General features: G+C 39.4%; 1 protein-coding gene across 8 annotated transcripts in view; it reads left to right on the top strand.

Moving 5' to 3' along the window:
* The window catches only part of LOC100057500 (membrane cofactor protein), a 63307-nt gene that overhangs the window by 39065 nt on the left and 10798 nt on the right, over positions 1-13444 (top strand). For 5 of the 8 annotated variants that reach the window (XM_070267892.1, XM_070267891.1, XM_070267889.1 and 2 more), the window contains exons 6-7: positions 1824-2006; positions 10276-10326. In XM_070267892.1, coding sequence (XP_070123993.1) covers positions 1824-2006; positions 10276-10326 — 234 coding nt within the window. The remainder of the gene's footprint in view (positions 1-1823; positions 2007-10275; positions 10327-13444) is intronic. The other 3 variants (XM_070267890.1, XM_070267888.1, XM_070267893.1) reach the window with 1 other exon arrangement.

Consider the following 13444-nt stretch of genomic DNA (forward strand, 5'->3'; position numbering starts at 1 on the left):
ATTAACAGCAGTTTAGCACAACAGAGAAAGGATCAGTGAACCAGAAATCAGGACAATAGAAATCCAGCATGCTTTGAAAAGAAACAGTAAAGAAAGAGAGAGAGAGATTTTCGGCTGTGGGAGAGTAACAAGCAGTCAAACATACATCTATTTGGAGTTTCAGAAAGAGAGGAGAAAGAACAGTATAGACAATTGTTTGAATAAATATGGGCCAAAAATTACCAAATTTGATCGAAAACAACAACCCTACAGCTCCAGGAAATTCAGTGACCTAGCAGGATAAATAATTTTTTTTTAAGATTTTATTTTTCCTTTTTCTCCCAAAACCACCTGGTACATAGTTGTGTATTTTTAGTTGTGGGTCCTTCTAGTTGTGGCATATGGGATGCTGCCTCAGCATGGCCTGATGAGTGGTGCCATGTCTGGGCCCAGGATTCGAACCAGTGAAACCCTGGGCTGCGGCAGCAGAATGCACGAACTTAACCACTTGGCCACGGGGCCGGCCCCTGGATAAATAAATTTTTTAAATTTTCCTAGAAACTCATTGAACTAAACATATCCTGGTAAAACTAGTGAAACAAAAGATAAAAAAGCAGCCAGTGAGAGGAAAAAAATCCATTACCCCCCCTACCTCTCTTGCCACCTGCAAGCATGAATGACAGATGACTTCCCTTAAGGAACTGTGGACACCAGAAGACAATAATATCTGCTAATGTGCAGAATGAGAAAGAAAACGCTTAAGCTAGAATTCACTGTCAAGGAGAAATCTTCAAAACTGAAGGTGAAATCAATAAAAAGATTTTCAAATAAACGAGAGCTAAGAGAATTTGTCACTAGCCAACCTGCACAACAAGAATTGCTAAAGGAAGTCGCTTGGGCTGAAGGGAAATGATGCCTGATGGAAATTCAGATCCACGGGAAAGGGGAAGAGCGCTCTTCTGGCTGGAGAGGCTCAGCATCCTGCGGCCCTTGGCTGCTGCTCCGATTTGATCTCACACGATGTTCTCTTATACTCAGTGCCCACGCCAGCGTTTTGGGTTTTTTTTTTTTCCCAAATTCTGCCAAACCCATTAGTGGATCCTGAAATCAATCTAGAGGAACTTGAACAGCATTTTACTTCTTCAGAAATAGAGCGGAAGGGGAAACACCAGAGTACACTGGTGTGGAGGCTGGAGTACTAACTTGATTTCAGGCCCATGTGCTTGTGTACTGGTTTACAACGTAAAATGTGTTTCTTGATCTCTGGGCTGCAGGCCAAAATGTTCGGAAAACACTGCCCTAACTCCATTGGCCTTTCTGTTTCATGAACAGCCCAGTTCGCGTATGTTGTTACTACCTCTGAACTTTCTTTTTGCGTAACTTTGCATGGCTAGTAGCTTCTTTTCAACTATTAAATTTGAGCTCAAGTATAAAAACTCTTTCCTAACTTTCTCAAAAAGCAGGGTACTGTAATCAGTGTTTGCATGACCTTCAAAGAAATCCCTGGAGCTAAAGAGTATTAAAAGTTGCTTTTGAACTTACCTACAATTTGTATCTGGTAGTTACACCTTTCTCAAAACTTGTCAGTAATGGAAAAAAGTGTAGCAAAGCCAGTAAACTATAATGGCAGTTTATTCTCAGTGGAAAAAATGTTACTAGATTTCTCTAAATCTGTTTGCCTGGAATTAAAATGCCCACATAAAGCTGTGGGTTTTTTTTAACTTAACATCTTGCCTTTCATTCTTTTTCCTTTGTTCCCACTGGAAATTACTACTTTGTAGTAGTTTTTCTGGTGCTCTGTTAAAGTGACTTTCTATTAATTCTGTAATTTCTCCACTTTTCAGTGGTCAAGTGTGAACCTCCAGTACTCGAAAATGGAAGAGTGGTGTCAGGATTTGGAAAAAAATTTTACTACAAAGCGACGGTTGTATTTGACTGCTTACCGGGTTTTTACCTCAGTGGCAACAATACAATTGTCTGTGGCGCCAACAGTGCTTGGGAGCCTGCGATCCCGACGTGCATTAAAGGTACGGGGGTGTCTTTCTCCTTCTTGTTTTTGTTCTTTCTCAGATTTTGTTTCTTTGATGTTAAATATCAGTGATACAGAATAATTGAAAAGAAGCAATTTTACTATTTTACTCCACCTGGTATGCTCTTCCATGAGACATGTATGACATCAAATTCACAAGGAATTCTTCTGTTGTGATTTTGTTTGTTTTCATAGGGTCTTAGCACACTATGTACATCATAGAGGTGTATAAATTTCTATTGTTCAGCTTTTTTAGGTGTAAAAATGGATAACAACCATTTTGGAGAAAATTGAAGCATGGGAATTTTTAGCTAATTAAGTCAAGAATAAAAAGCATAATTCATATAAATGAAAAGAAAGCAATCATTCCCAAGTGGGTGATCCAGTCTACATTATTTTGTTTTCCAGTGCTGATTCCTGTCAGTACTGCACCTCTGCTTTTGCGTCATTCGAGTTTAGTAACTTTCTGGTTATATTTTTCAAAAATCCTTTCAATTCCTGGTGCAAATGCCAGCAGTAACTCCCAAGTGTTTGATCCAATCCACATTATTTTGTTTTCCTATGTTGACTCTTCTCGGTACAAAACCTCCAATTTCCAGTGACTCAGGTTGAATACCTTCTTGCTTATCTTTTTCAAAATCTTTTAATTTCCTGGTGATTTTTTCAAAATTCTTTAAATGTCTGATCCTTTACACTCATTTATCATTTTAGTATTTATCCTGTTGGGGAGTCTACCACACCCAGCTCATATTCTTTGTAGTTATGTCTGGTGATAGCCCTCTTCCTGGAGCAGGCCCGCTATCTAAATTCTGATCTTGTTTATAATATTTTATTTAACTGTTCTCCTATCAGTGCTCATTTGTACCTGTAGAAGTTTTACATTAATGGGTAGTTGGATGTATTGGCCTTTTCCCTAAAGGCTATGAGTGTTGTTTTTTTCTTATAAAGTTTTAGGTCTTCCCCATGCTAAGTTATGTAAACATTTCAACCATGTGTTCTGATTGCGTTCTTTGCGTTTAAATCATTGGTGCATCTGAAAGTCCTTACGGTATGTGGAATGAGATAGGGTTCCTCTCCACTCTCCCCACCCCCATCCAAAGGCTAAGTGCACATACATTGCTGAATAAGTTTTTCTCTCCACCTGTTTTGAATTGCCAATGTTTATTGTACATTAAATTCATAGGTGTTCCATTCATCTTCCTGTTCCCTTGAACTCTGTCCAATCCTATGCCAACACCTAATTCTTTTTTTTCATTGTAGTTCTATGATATGTTTTAATATCTGCTAGAACACTTCCTTTTCAGAAATGGTCAAGCTACTTTTCCATGTTCATTTTTCAAGATCAACTTTTATTTTTTTTACCATTTTAACCCTTTTAAGTTACATTTCAGTGGCATTAAGCACATTCACGTTGTTGTTCAACCATCACTACTGTCTATCTCCAAACTTTTTCATCATCTCAGACTGAATCTTTATACCCATTAAACAATAATTTTCCATTTCTCCAAACAGATAACTACTATTCCACTTTCTGTCTCTATGAATTTGTCTATCGTAGGTACCTCATAGAAGTGGAATCACTTCTGGCGTATTTCACTTAGAATAATGTGTTCTGGTTTATTTCATTTAGTGTAATGTTTTTAAATTTCATCCATCTTGTAGTATGTACCAGAACTTTATTTCTTTTTATGGCTGAATAATATTCCATTGTTTGTATATACCACATTTAGTTTATCTATTCATCTGTTGACAGACAGTTCGGCTGTTCCCACCTTTTGACTAGTCTGAATAATGCTTCTCTGAATATTGGCATTCCAGTATCTGAGTCCTTGTTTTCAATTTTTGGGTCTATATACGTAGGAGTAGAATTGCTGGGTTATATGGTAATTCTGTGTTTACTTTTTAGAGGAAGAACCATCCTGTCTTCCACAGTGGCTATGCCATTTTACATTCCCACCAGTGATACACAAAAGTTCCAGTTTCTCCACCTCTTTGCCAACACTTGTGATTTTCTGTTTTATGTTAATAACCATAGTAATATATGTGAAGTAGTATCTCATTGTGGTTTTTATTTGCATTTGCCTAATGATTACTGATTATTTTTTCATGTATTTATTGGTCTTTTGTATACCTTTTTTTGGAGAAATGTCTGGACAAATCCTTTGGTCATGTTTGAATTGGGTTTGTGGTTTCTTTTTTAGTTTTAGGAGGTCATTATATATTTTATATAATAATCCCTTATCAGATATATGACTTGAAGATGTTTCCTCTCATTGTGTGGATTGCCTTTTCACTCTATTGATAGTTTCCATTGGTGCACAAACTTTTTAATTTTGAAGAAGTCCAGTTTATCTATTTTTTCTTTTGTTTCCTATGCTTTGGTGTCAGATCAAAGAAATCATTGCCAGATCCACCTTCATGAAGCTTGTCCTCTGTGTTTTCTTGTAAGAATTTTAGTTCTAGGTAAAATTTTGTTTTAAAATTATAGTTTTAGCTCTTAAATTTAGTGCTTTGACCCATTTTGAATTAATTTTTGTATGTTGTGTAAGGTAGGGATCCAACTTCATTCTTTTGCCTATGGATATCTTGTTTTCCAAGAACTATTACTTGGAAAGACTGCCCTTTCCTTGTTGAGTGTTTTTAACACCTGTGTGGACAATCGTTTGACCATATATGTGAGGTTTAATTTCTGGACCCTCTGTTCTATTCCATTGGTCTGTCTGTCAGTCTTGTGTATCTTGTTTGCAACTCTCTGTGCTTCCTGGAGCTGTATATCCATTCCGTTCCCCAAGTTAGGGAAGTTTTCAGCCATTATTTCTTCAAATACTTTTTTTGCCCTTTTCTCTCTTTTTTTCTTCTGGGACTCCTATAATGTGAATGTTTATCCTTTTGATGTCATCCCAGAGGTCCCTTAAACTATCCTCATTGTTTTAAATTCTTTTTTCTTTTTGTTGTTCTGATTGGGTGATTTCCACTACCCTGTCCTCCAGCTCACTGATCTGTACTTCTGTGTCATCTAATCTGCTGTTGAGTCCCTCTAGTGTGTTTTTCATTTCAACTATTGTTTCTTCAGCTTTGATTGGTTCTTTCATATATTTTCTAACTCTGTTGACATTCTCCACTATGTTCATCTGTTCTCCTCCTGAGTTCTGTGAGCATCCTTACAACCATTACTTTGAATTCTTTATCAGGTAGATTACTTATTTCCATATCCTTTAGGTCTTTTCCTGATGTTTTTGTCTTGTTCCTTCGTTTGGAGCATATTTCTTTGTTTTTCTATTTTGCTTGGCTCTTTATTTCTTTGTATTAAGGGCAAGTGCTACCTCTCTCAGTCGTGAAGTTGTGGCGTTGTGTAGGTGATGTTCCTTCCCATTCAACCCTGTCCTAGCTCTTGGTTGGCTCTTGAACCTATGTGGTTGTCTAAACTGCCTGATTTGTTCTTGATGTGCTCCTGTTGTTGAGGGTGTGCCATGACCTGTCAGTGTGCCTGGGGGAGCAGTCTCACTTAGCACCTAGTTTGAGTCAGATTGAAAGCCAGGCCCTTGGGCAGCAATTTTTAAAGTATGAAAATATATATAGTCGTGTGGGGTCACAGTCATAGTCTATGCTGGCCTCCAGCCCAGAGATTTGGAGGTGTCCCCTGGGCGACAGTTGCAAACATCAGGGCTCCTGACAAGTGTATAAGTTCCTTTCTGGGGAGTCTCATTGAGCTTTAGTGAGGCCAAGGAGGTGTGTAAGGATAGTGTCTACCTGCTTATTTTCCCTAGGAGCTCCTCCTTAACCTCTAGAAATGTAGGAAACCTGAAGCCTGTCCCTCAGGATTATGCTCCAGGCTAAGTAAATATACCTTTTACACAGGAAGGCTGGGGTTGTGTTTCAGTCTGCTGTATGTGCAGTGTCCTGTGGTGACGGCCTGCCAAGAACTGTCTTTCCGATTGTTACAGTCCCCTGGAGCTCAGGAACGCCAACCCCCTGGCCACCAGGGCCAGGTAACCAAGGAGTTTCCATTGTGTTGATGGCACATGCCCACTGACTTTAGCTAGGCCAGTTGAAAGTGTAGGGGGCAGGGCTTGCTCTCTGGCTTCAGAAAAGGCGGTTGGAAAAAATGACTTGAATGCACGTGCCTGCGGGCTTCAGCAGTGCACCAGGAGGGCGCCTTGTCTCTGCTCTCATGTTGGGTTGAGGCTGGGAGCCATAGAATATGGGGCAGGGGAGTGTCACATCAGTTTTTGGCTGGTAGCCTGGTAGCCAGGTAATCCCTCTATGCTTGTACTCTTCAACTATAGCCAGGGGGACAGGGAGTGTCCTAGCCACCCAGCTTGCAGACTTCAGCTAGGGAGCAGGAGAATGCTGCATTCCTTTTCACCTGCCCTCCCCAGCCAGAGAGCAGGGGAATGCTGCAACCACTGTATTTCCCCCTGCTTAGCAAGGCAACAGCATGGTGCCACAACTGCTCGCCCCTGCATCTGGGCTCACCTCCCTGTGCTGGCAGGTTTTTAGCAGGGAGCACAATGGCCTCCAGAGCACCTCTGTCCCCAGCTGGTGTTTCCACTGTCCCCCACCCCTCCACTCATTGCTTTTAGATTTGCAAATGACTCTCTTTCACATATAGTCTTGGCACTTTTAAAACTGCTGTTATTTCCCAGTGTCTCCAGGTGAGTGAGATTGCACATGAGCCCTTACAGAGGGGAATCTCAATTTCCTATAGCACTTTGAGACCCTTGGTCATTGGTACCATTGGTTTCCTAAGCCAGACGTTTTGGGGGCTTTTCTCTCCAGTGCAGATCCCCAGGGCTGGGATGCCTGATGTGGGCCACTGACCCCTCCCTCTTTTAGGAGAAGCACCTGTCTGGTGAGAGACCTCCCTATTGTGTGCTGCCACACTGCAGTAGCGGTATTTGGCAAGAACATTTCTCTGCCTCTCCTAGGCGTCTCAATGTGGTCATGTTTCTCCCGTGTTGTGGAACAGGTGCTCCACTAGCTCTGTTTCTTTCAGGTAGAATTGATCCATATGTAGTTTATGTATTGTGCCCATGGGAAAAGATAAGTTCGGGTTCTTCCTTTACGCCATTTTGAACCCCCACCTCGGATATATCTGCAAAAGGACATTGCATAGGAGGGCCTGAAGCTGGCAGAGCGTAATTATAGAGCCCAGCAAGATGAGCCTTATGTCTGAGCCTTATTTTCTGTCCTTGGTGCTTCTGTTAAGTTTATTTCCTGGCTTTTAGTATTTATGTGTGTAACCTGTATATTCTGGGCTTAGAGATGAAGCCAGAGTGCTCTCTGTAAATGTTGTATGAAAAGAGAAGCTAAAATAAGCAGCTGGGTGTTTAAAGAATTTTCTGGGGAGAGTGGAGGAGTTTTGGGAGCTGAGGGAGTTTGCTGAGGAGATGGGGCCAGATTTTAAGGAGGGGAATTTATGTTGGATGGGGACTTTAATTTTTCTTCTAAGTCTAATTTGTGGTCTTCATCTTATTAAGCGAGTTCTTAAGGCTAGCCTTTATACTTCTTTGTATCTACCTTTCAATTTGGACTTTGTGTAGGTACCAATAAGACAATTGCTTAGGATGAGAGCTCTCTAAAAAAAATTTTTTTTAAATGTAGAAGTTTTTCCAGTTCAAATGATTCATCTTCTGGCCGTTGATGAATAGGATCTATTAACCTCAATAGCAGGTAAAACCAGTAAGCCTTTTATGGCTTATCCATGGATGCAAGAGGCATCCCAAACTAGGGTAGAAAAGATGCAGCCCTCACAAGATCCAGAAAGTTCCTTCTCAAAATTAGCTTAAGACAGCAAAGACCTTTGTTGCTATAGGCAGTAAGAATGGTGTATGAAAATGGTGTCTGGTTTCCCATGAAAATGTGAGACGTGTCCAATCACAGACCTGCTGATGTGGGACACTGGGCAGACACTAATGGAATGAGACTTTTTCCAGCACTAACAAAACAATGAAGTTTGAGACAACAAAACCTCTTATGGATGGGACCCCTGATGACAAACTCCCCTGAGAACTGGCACAGAGAGTGCCGCTTGTAACTTCATGTCTTGGAAGCCCTCTATTTGACTAGCTACCAAGATACACATTGGGGCATGCACCTTCCACCTGGTGGAGACCAGAGAGAATATTCTCACTGATCAGAAAGCCAAGCTCTCAAGACAGAGAACAAGATGAAAGGAAAACCTCATCTTACATGCACATTAACAGCTTTAGCTAAGCCTTGGGTTTCTTGAAGTCAAACTAATGTTTCCAAGATATCCCTTAGCAACAGCGTTTACTTCATATGCACATTAACCCACAGCAAAGTTTGTCTAAATAGACACCAGTCTGGGGAGAACTGGGAATTCACCAGTCTGTGAGGCTGGCTGGAACAGCAGGCTTATAGGACCTATGCCTGTGTTCTGCCTTATCGTTTCAGTTCTTATGACAAACACCACAGCAGACAGAGATAAAGAAAAATAGTGACTGTCTCTGGGAGGAAAAGGATCAATAAAAACTGAGAATACTTACAACAAATCTTTACCTGAGTTGCTATACCCAAGAAACTAGTTCCAAAACTATTTTCTCCTGCTGCTCTAAATGGAGAAAAGGCAAAAGCACTGACCACTCTTGTTTGCACCAGACCCTGCAGGTAGAGATCTGGGAGACTGACATGGTAAGAATTCTTACGTTCCGCCATCGCTTGTCAGGGGTCCCAGGATCTCTCAGCTGCAGCAGCCCCGGAGTGAGCATCGCCCCACCAGTGAGGTATCTCCTGCCAACTACACCGACTGTTGGGGAGGAATAATTTTGCTTATACCCTTCTAGGTTCTCTGGCTGGTCTGATAATCAAATAAACATAAGACAGATTAACAGGAGAAAAATAAATTTAATTACATATGTACGGGGACCTCATAGGAATTGAGACCCACAGGCAGTCAGGCAATTGAGGCTCATGTGCCATCCTGAGCTAAGAAGAAGCGGGTAGGGGACTGGGACTGCACCAGGGAGGAGGACAGTTTACGGGAAGATGGGAAGGGCACATGCTTGCAAACCAATGATTGCCGTGCCACGCAGAGACTCAAGGACACACAGAAGGCTTTGAACAAGCAGGCCTTGCTCAGTGCCCCCGGTCTGCCACACCTAGCTCACATTCTTTGGAGTTATCTCTGGTGACAGCTCTCTTCCTGAAACAGGCCCTCTGTCTAAATTCTTTTAAGCAGTTAAGGGGCAAGTAAAAAGAAAAGTTTCCCACATCTTCTGTTTCTTAAATGAATTAGCCTAAAATAATCCTCATGCCAAAGAGACACATTTTGGGGTGGCAAATTTTGCTCCCCCACACTACCCCCCACCCCTCCCCACTCCATGTAATTATTCTTTTTCTCTTTACTGGACAGTTTGCTTTGGCAACAGAAACTGAATTTCATAGCACTTGAAAGGCAGGAAAAGTCCTTTTTTGTTGAAGTGAAATGGAGGCTTTCTTGCAGGGACTCTGATCAACTGCTGCGCTTAAGACTTGAGAGATGACTTTGAGGTGGTGGAAGCAGCCGTCTTCCTGACTGCAGTGCTGCTGTCTCTGGCTTCTCCTTGGTTGCAGCAGAAGCAGGAGACAGCAGGGGCAGTGGGCGGAGCCGTGGCCTGGGCAGATCTCGCTCAGGCTCCTAGGCTGGCTCTGCTTACTCAGGGAACACCATTTCTGTGGGCTGGAGTTGCCCCTTGTTTAATAAGACTGTTGAACTCGAACAAATCTCAAGTACTGGATTCTAATTTGTGTATTTCCCATGTCCCTGATATTTAAAGGATTGAGGGGAATTATGCATGTCAATATGGTAATTAGAACGCCTTTTTATAATTCCCGTAACCTGGTACCTGGCAGCCCCCTGGAGTACTAGGTAGATCTGATTGTGCTGATATCAAAAATGTCCATGAAATGCTAAGTGGAAAAGAAAAGGCTATAAACTAACTAGTGTGATACTACTTGGGTGGGAATTTCTTTAAAAAACTCACACGTTTACTCTGAACGCATTAATTTTATGATTTATTATTAGTTAACTGGTAGGCTTTCCATCATAAAATACAAAGCTATAGTGAACATTATTATGCATACATTCTTATGTGCTCGTGGAAATATATGTTTAGGTTAAATTCCCAGAAGTGGAATTGCAATATTAGAAAGTATGTGTATTTTCCGTTTTGAGAAATAATCTCTTTAAAAAATCAAAAATCAAAATTAAATTCCTAATTTTGTATCGATAAGGGTGGTGAATTGAATCAAATTTATTTTTCCAGGTACCAAACCTGCTGTTACAACCAAGCCGCCTCGGGTGTCGAGTTCTCCAGGTTCAATAACTTTCTCCTACTTCTCTCATTAAGAGCTTGATAAGATGATGGCTGAAAAATGATGTCGTATATTCGTCTGCATTTCTTTATCAAGGAAGCTGAACTTTTTTTGGTCTACGTTTATTTGTTCATGTCCTTTGCTCATTTTTCTATTTAGTTTCTAAAATATTTTTCTATGATATGGATTGCTTTTTATAACTTTTAATTATGTAAGTATATGAATATAAATTTGTAAAATTTTAAACTTTACAAAAGTATACAGACCAAAAGATGAGTTCTCCTTCTCTTTCTCTCGTCCTTTACCCGAGTTAATCACTAAATAGTTCAAGGTGTCTTTTTATGTATTTGTGTACATTTACATCCTTATATGTGTAGTTAAACATATTTTGGCATTTTTTCTTTTTTCTTAACCAAAAGTGGCATCATGATGTTCATATTTGTCTGAAACTTGGACTTTTTCAACTTAATGACTTGGGTTGTATGTAGATATATTCCCATCCTTTTTAGTGATGACTTTAATATATATTATATTTCATTTAACTATTCTCCCATCTGTGGTGATTTGTATATGTAGAAGTTTCACGTTAATAAGTAGTTGGATGTACTGATCTTTTCCCTAAAGGCTATGAGTGTTGTGTCTTTCTTATTAAAAGCTGTAGGTCTTCCCCATGCTAAGTTATATGAACATTTCAACTGTGCATTCTGATTATATTCTTTGCATCTAAATCATTGGTACATCTGAAAGTCGTTATGGTACATGGAATGAGATAGGGTTCCTCTCCACTCTCCCCACCCCCATCCAATGGCTAAGTGCACCATTTGTTGAGTAAGTTGTCTTCTGTCCACCTGTTTTAAAGTCCCAATTTTTTTTTGTAATTAAATGAAACAAATTTTTTCAGGTTTATTTAGATATAATTTCCAAATAAAAGCTGTTTCTATTTCAGTTGTACAGCTTGATACCCTGTATCACAATGTTGTATACATTGTGACATAATTAAGCTAATTGACACATTCATCAACTCACAGTTACTATTTTTTTGTGTGTATGTGGTGAGAACACTTAAGATCCTCCCTCTAAGCAAATTTCAAGTCACAATAGTATCTTGTTAACTATAGTCACATGTAAAGTCCCAATTTTTATCATGCACTAAATTCATAGGTGTTCTAGTCATCTTTCTGTTCCCTTGAACTCTGTCCAATCCTATGCCAGCACCTGGTTTCTTTTTTTTTCTGTAGCTCTATGATATGTTTTAATATCTAGTAAAACAGTGCCTTTTCAGAAATGTTCAGGCTACTCTTCTATGTTAATTTTTCAAGATCGACTTTTATTTTTTTACCATTTTAACCCTTTTAAGTGTACACTTCAGTGGCATTGAGTACATTCATGTTGTGCAACCTTTGCTGCTATCTCCAAAACGTTTTCCTCATCTCAAACTGACCCTTTACACCCACTAAACAATAACTCCATTCCCCAAGCCCTGGTAACCACTGTTCTGCTTTCTGTCTCTATGAATTTGACTGTCATAGGTACCTCATACAAGTCGAATCACTTCTGGCTTATTTCACTTGTTTTTAAATTTCATCCATCTTGTAGCATATGTCAGAACTTTATTTCTTTTTATGTGTGAATAATCGTCCATTGTTTGTATTTAGTATTTAGTATTTAGTTTATCCATTCATCTGTTGATAAACAGTTGGGTTGCTTCCACCTTTTAGCTATTCTGAATAACACCTCTCTGAATATTGACATTCAAGTATATGAGTCCTTGTTTTCAATTTTAGGGGGTATATACATGGGAGTATAATTGCTGGGTTATATGGGAATTCCGTTTACTCTTTGAGGAACAACCGTGCTGTCTTGCACAGTGGCTGCACCATTTTACGTTCCCGCCTCCCACCAGTGAAGCACAAAGTTTCCAATTTCTCCACCTCTTTTCCAACACTTATTATTTTCTGTTTTTTGATAATAACCATCCAAATATATGTGAGGTAACATCTCATTGTGGTCTTTCTTTGCATTTCCATAAGGATTAGGGGTTATCTTTTCATGCACTTATTGGTCTTTTGTATGTCTTGATTGGAGAAATGTCTGGACAAGTCCTTTGCCCATTTTTGAATTGGTTTGTTCTTTTGTTATGGAGTTTTAGGAGGTCATTATATATTTTGGATATTAATCCCTTATCAAATATATGATTTTCGGATGTTTCCTCTCATTGTGTGGATTGCCTTTTCACTCTATTGATAGTTTCCATTGGTGCACAAGCTTTTTAATTTTGAAGAAATCCAGTTTATCTATTTCTTCTTTTGTTGCCTGTGCTTTTGGTGTCACATCCAAGCCAAGAAATTGCCAGATCCAACATCATGAAACTTGTCCTATAAGTTTTCCTCTAAGAGTTTTATGGTTTTAGCTCTTTTAAGTTTAGTTCTTTGAGCCCTTTTGAATTAATTTGTGTGTGTAGTGTAAGATAAGGGTCTAACTTCATTCTTTTGCATGTAGATATGCAGTTTTCCCAGAACAATTTGATGAAAAGACTGCCCTTTCCTCATGGAATGTTCTCAGCAGCCTTGTGGACAATCGTTTGACCACCTATGCGAGGGTTCGTTTCTAGGCCCTCTCTTCTATTCCATTGGTCTGTCTTATGCCAGTACCACTCTGTTTTGAGTACTGTAGCTTTTTAGTAAGTTTTAAAACCAGGATGTGTGAGTCCTCTCAACTTTACTCTTCTTTCTCAAGATTCTCTTGACTATTCCTAGTCCTTTGAGATGTCATATGAATTATAGGTTGGATTTTTCTGTTTATGCAAAATTCATATTCAAGATGTGATAGGGGTTGCATTTACTATAGATTTCTTTTTATGGTATTAACATCTTAACAAAACTAAGTCTTCCAATCCATGAACACAGGATGCCTTTTCACTTATTTATGTCTTCAATTTCTTACAGAGTGTTTTGTAGTTTTCAGTATATGAGTCTTTCACTTTCTTGGTTAAGTTTATTCCTAAGTATTTTATTCTTTTTGATGCTATTATAAATGAAATTGTGTTTTACATTTCATTTTTGGATTGTTCATTGTTAATGTATAGAAAAGCAACTGATTTTTACGTGTTGATTTTGTAGC

The sequence above is a fragment of the Equus caballus genome, chromosome 5 (genome assembly GCF_041296265.1).
Source record: "Equus caballus isolate H_3958 breed thoroughbred chromosome 5, TB-T2T, whole genome shotgun sequence".
Classification (NCBI taxonomy): Eukaryota; Metazoa; Chordata; class Mammalia; order Perissodactyla; family Equidae; genus Equus; species Equus caballus.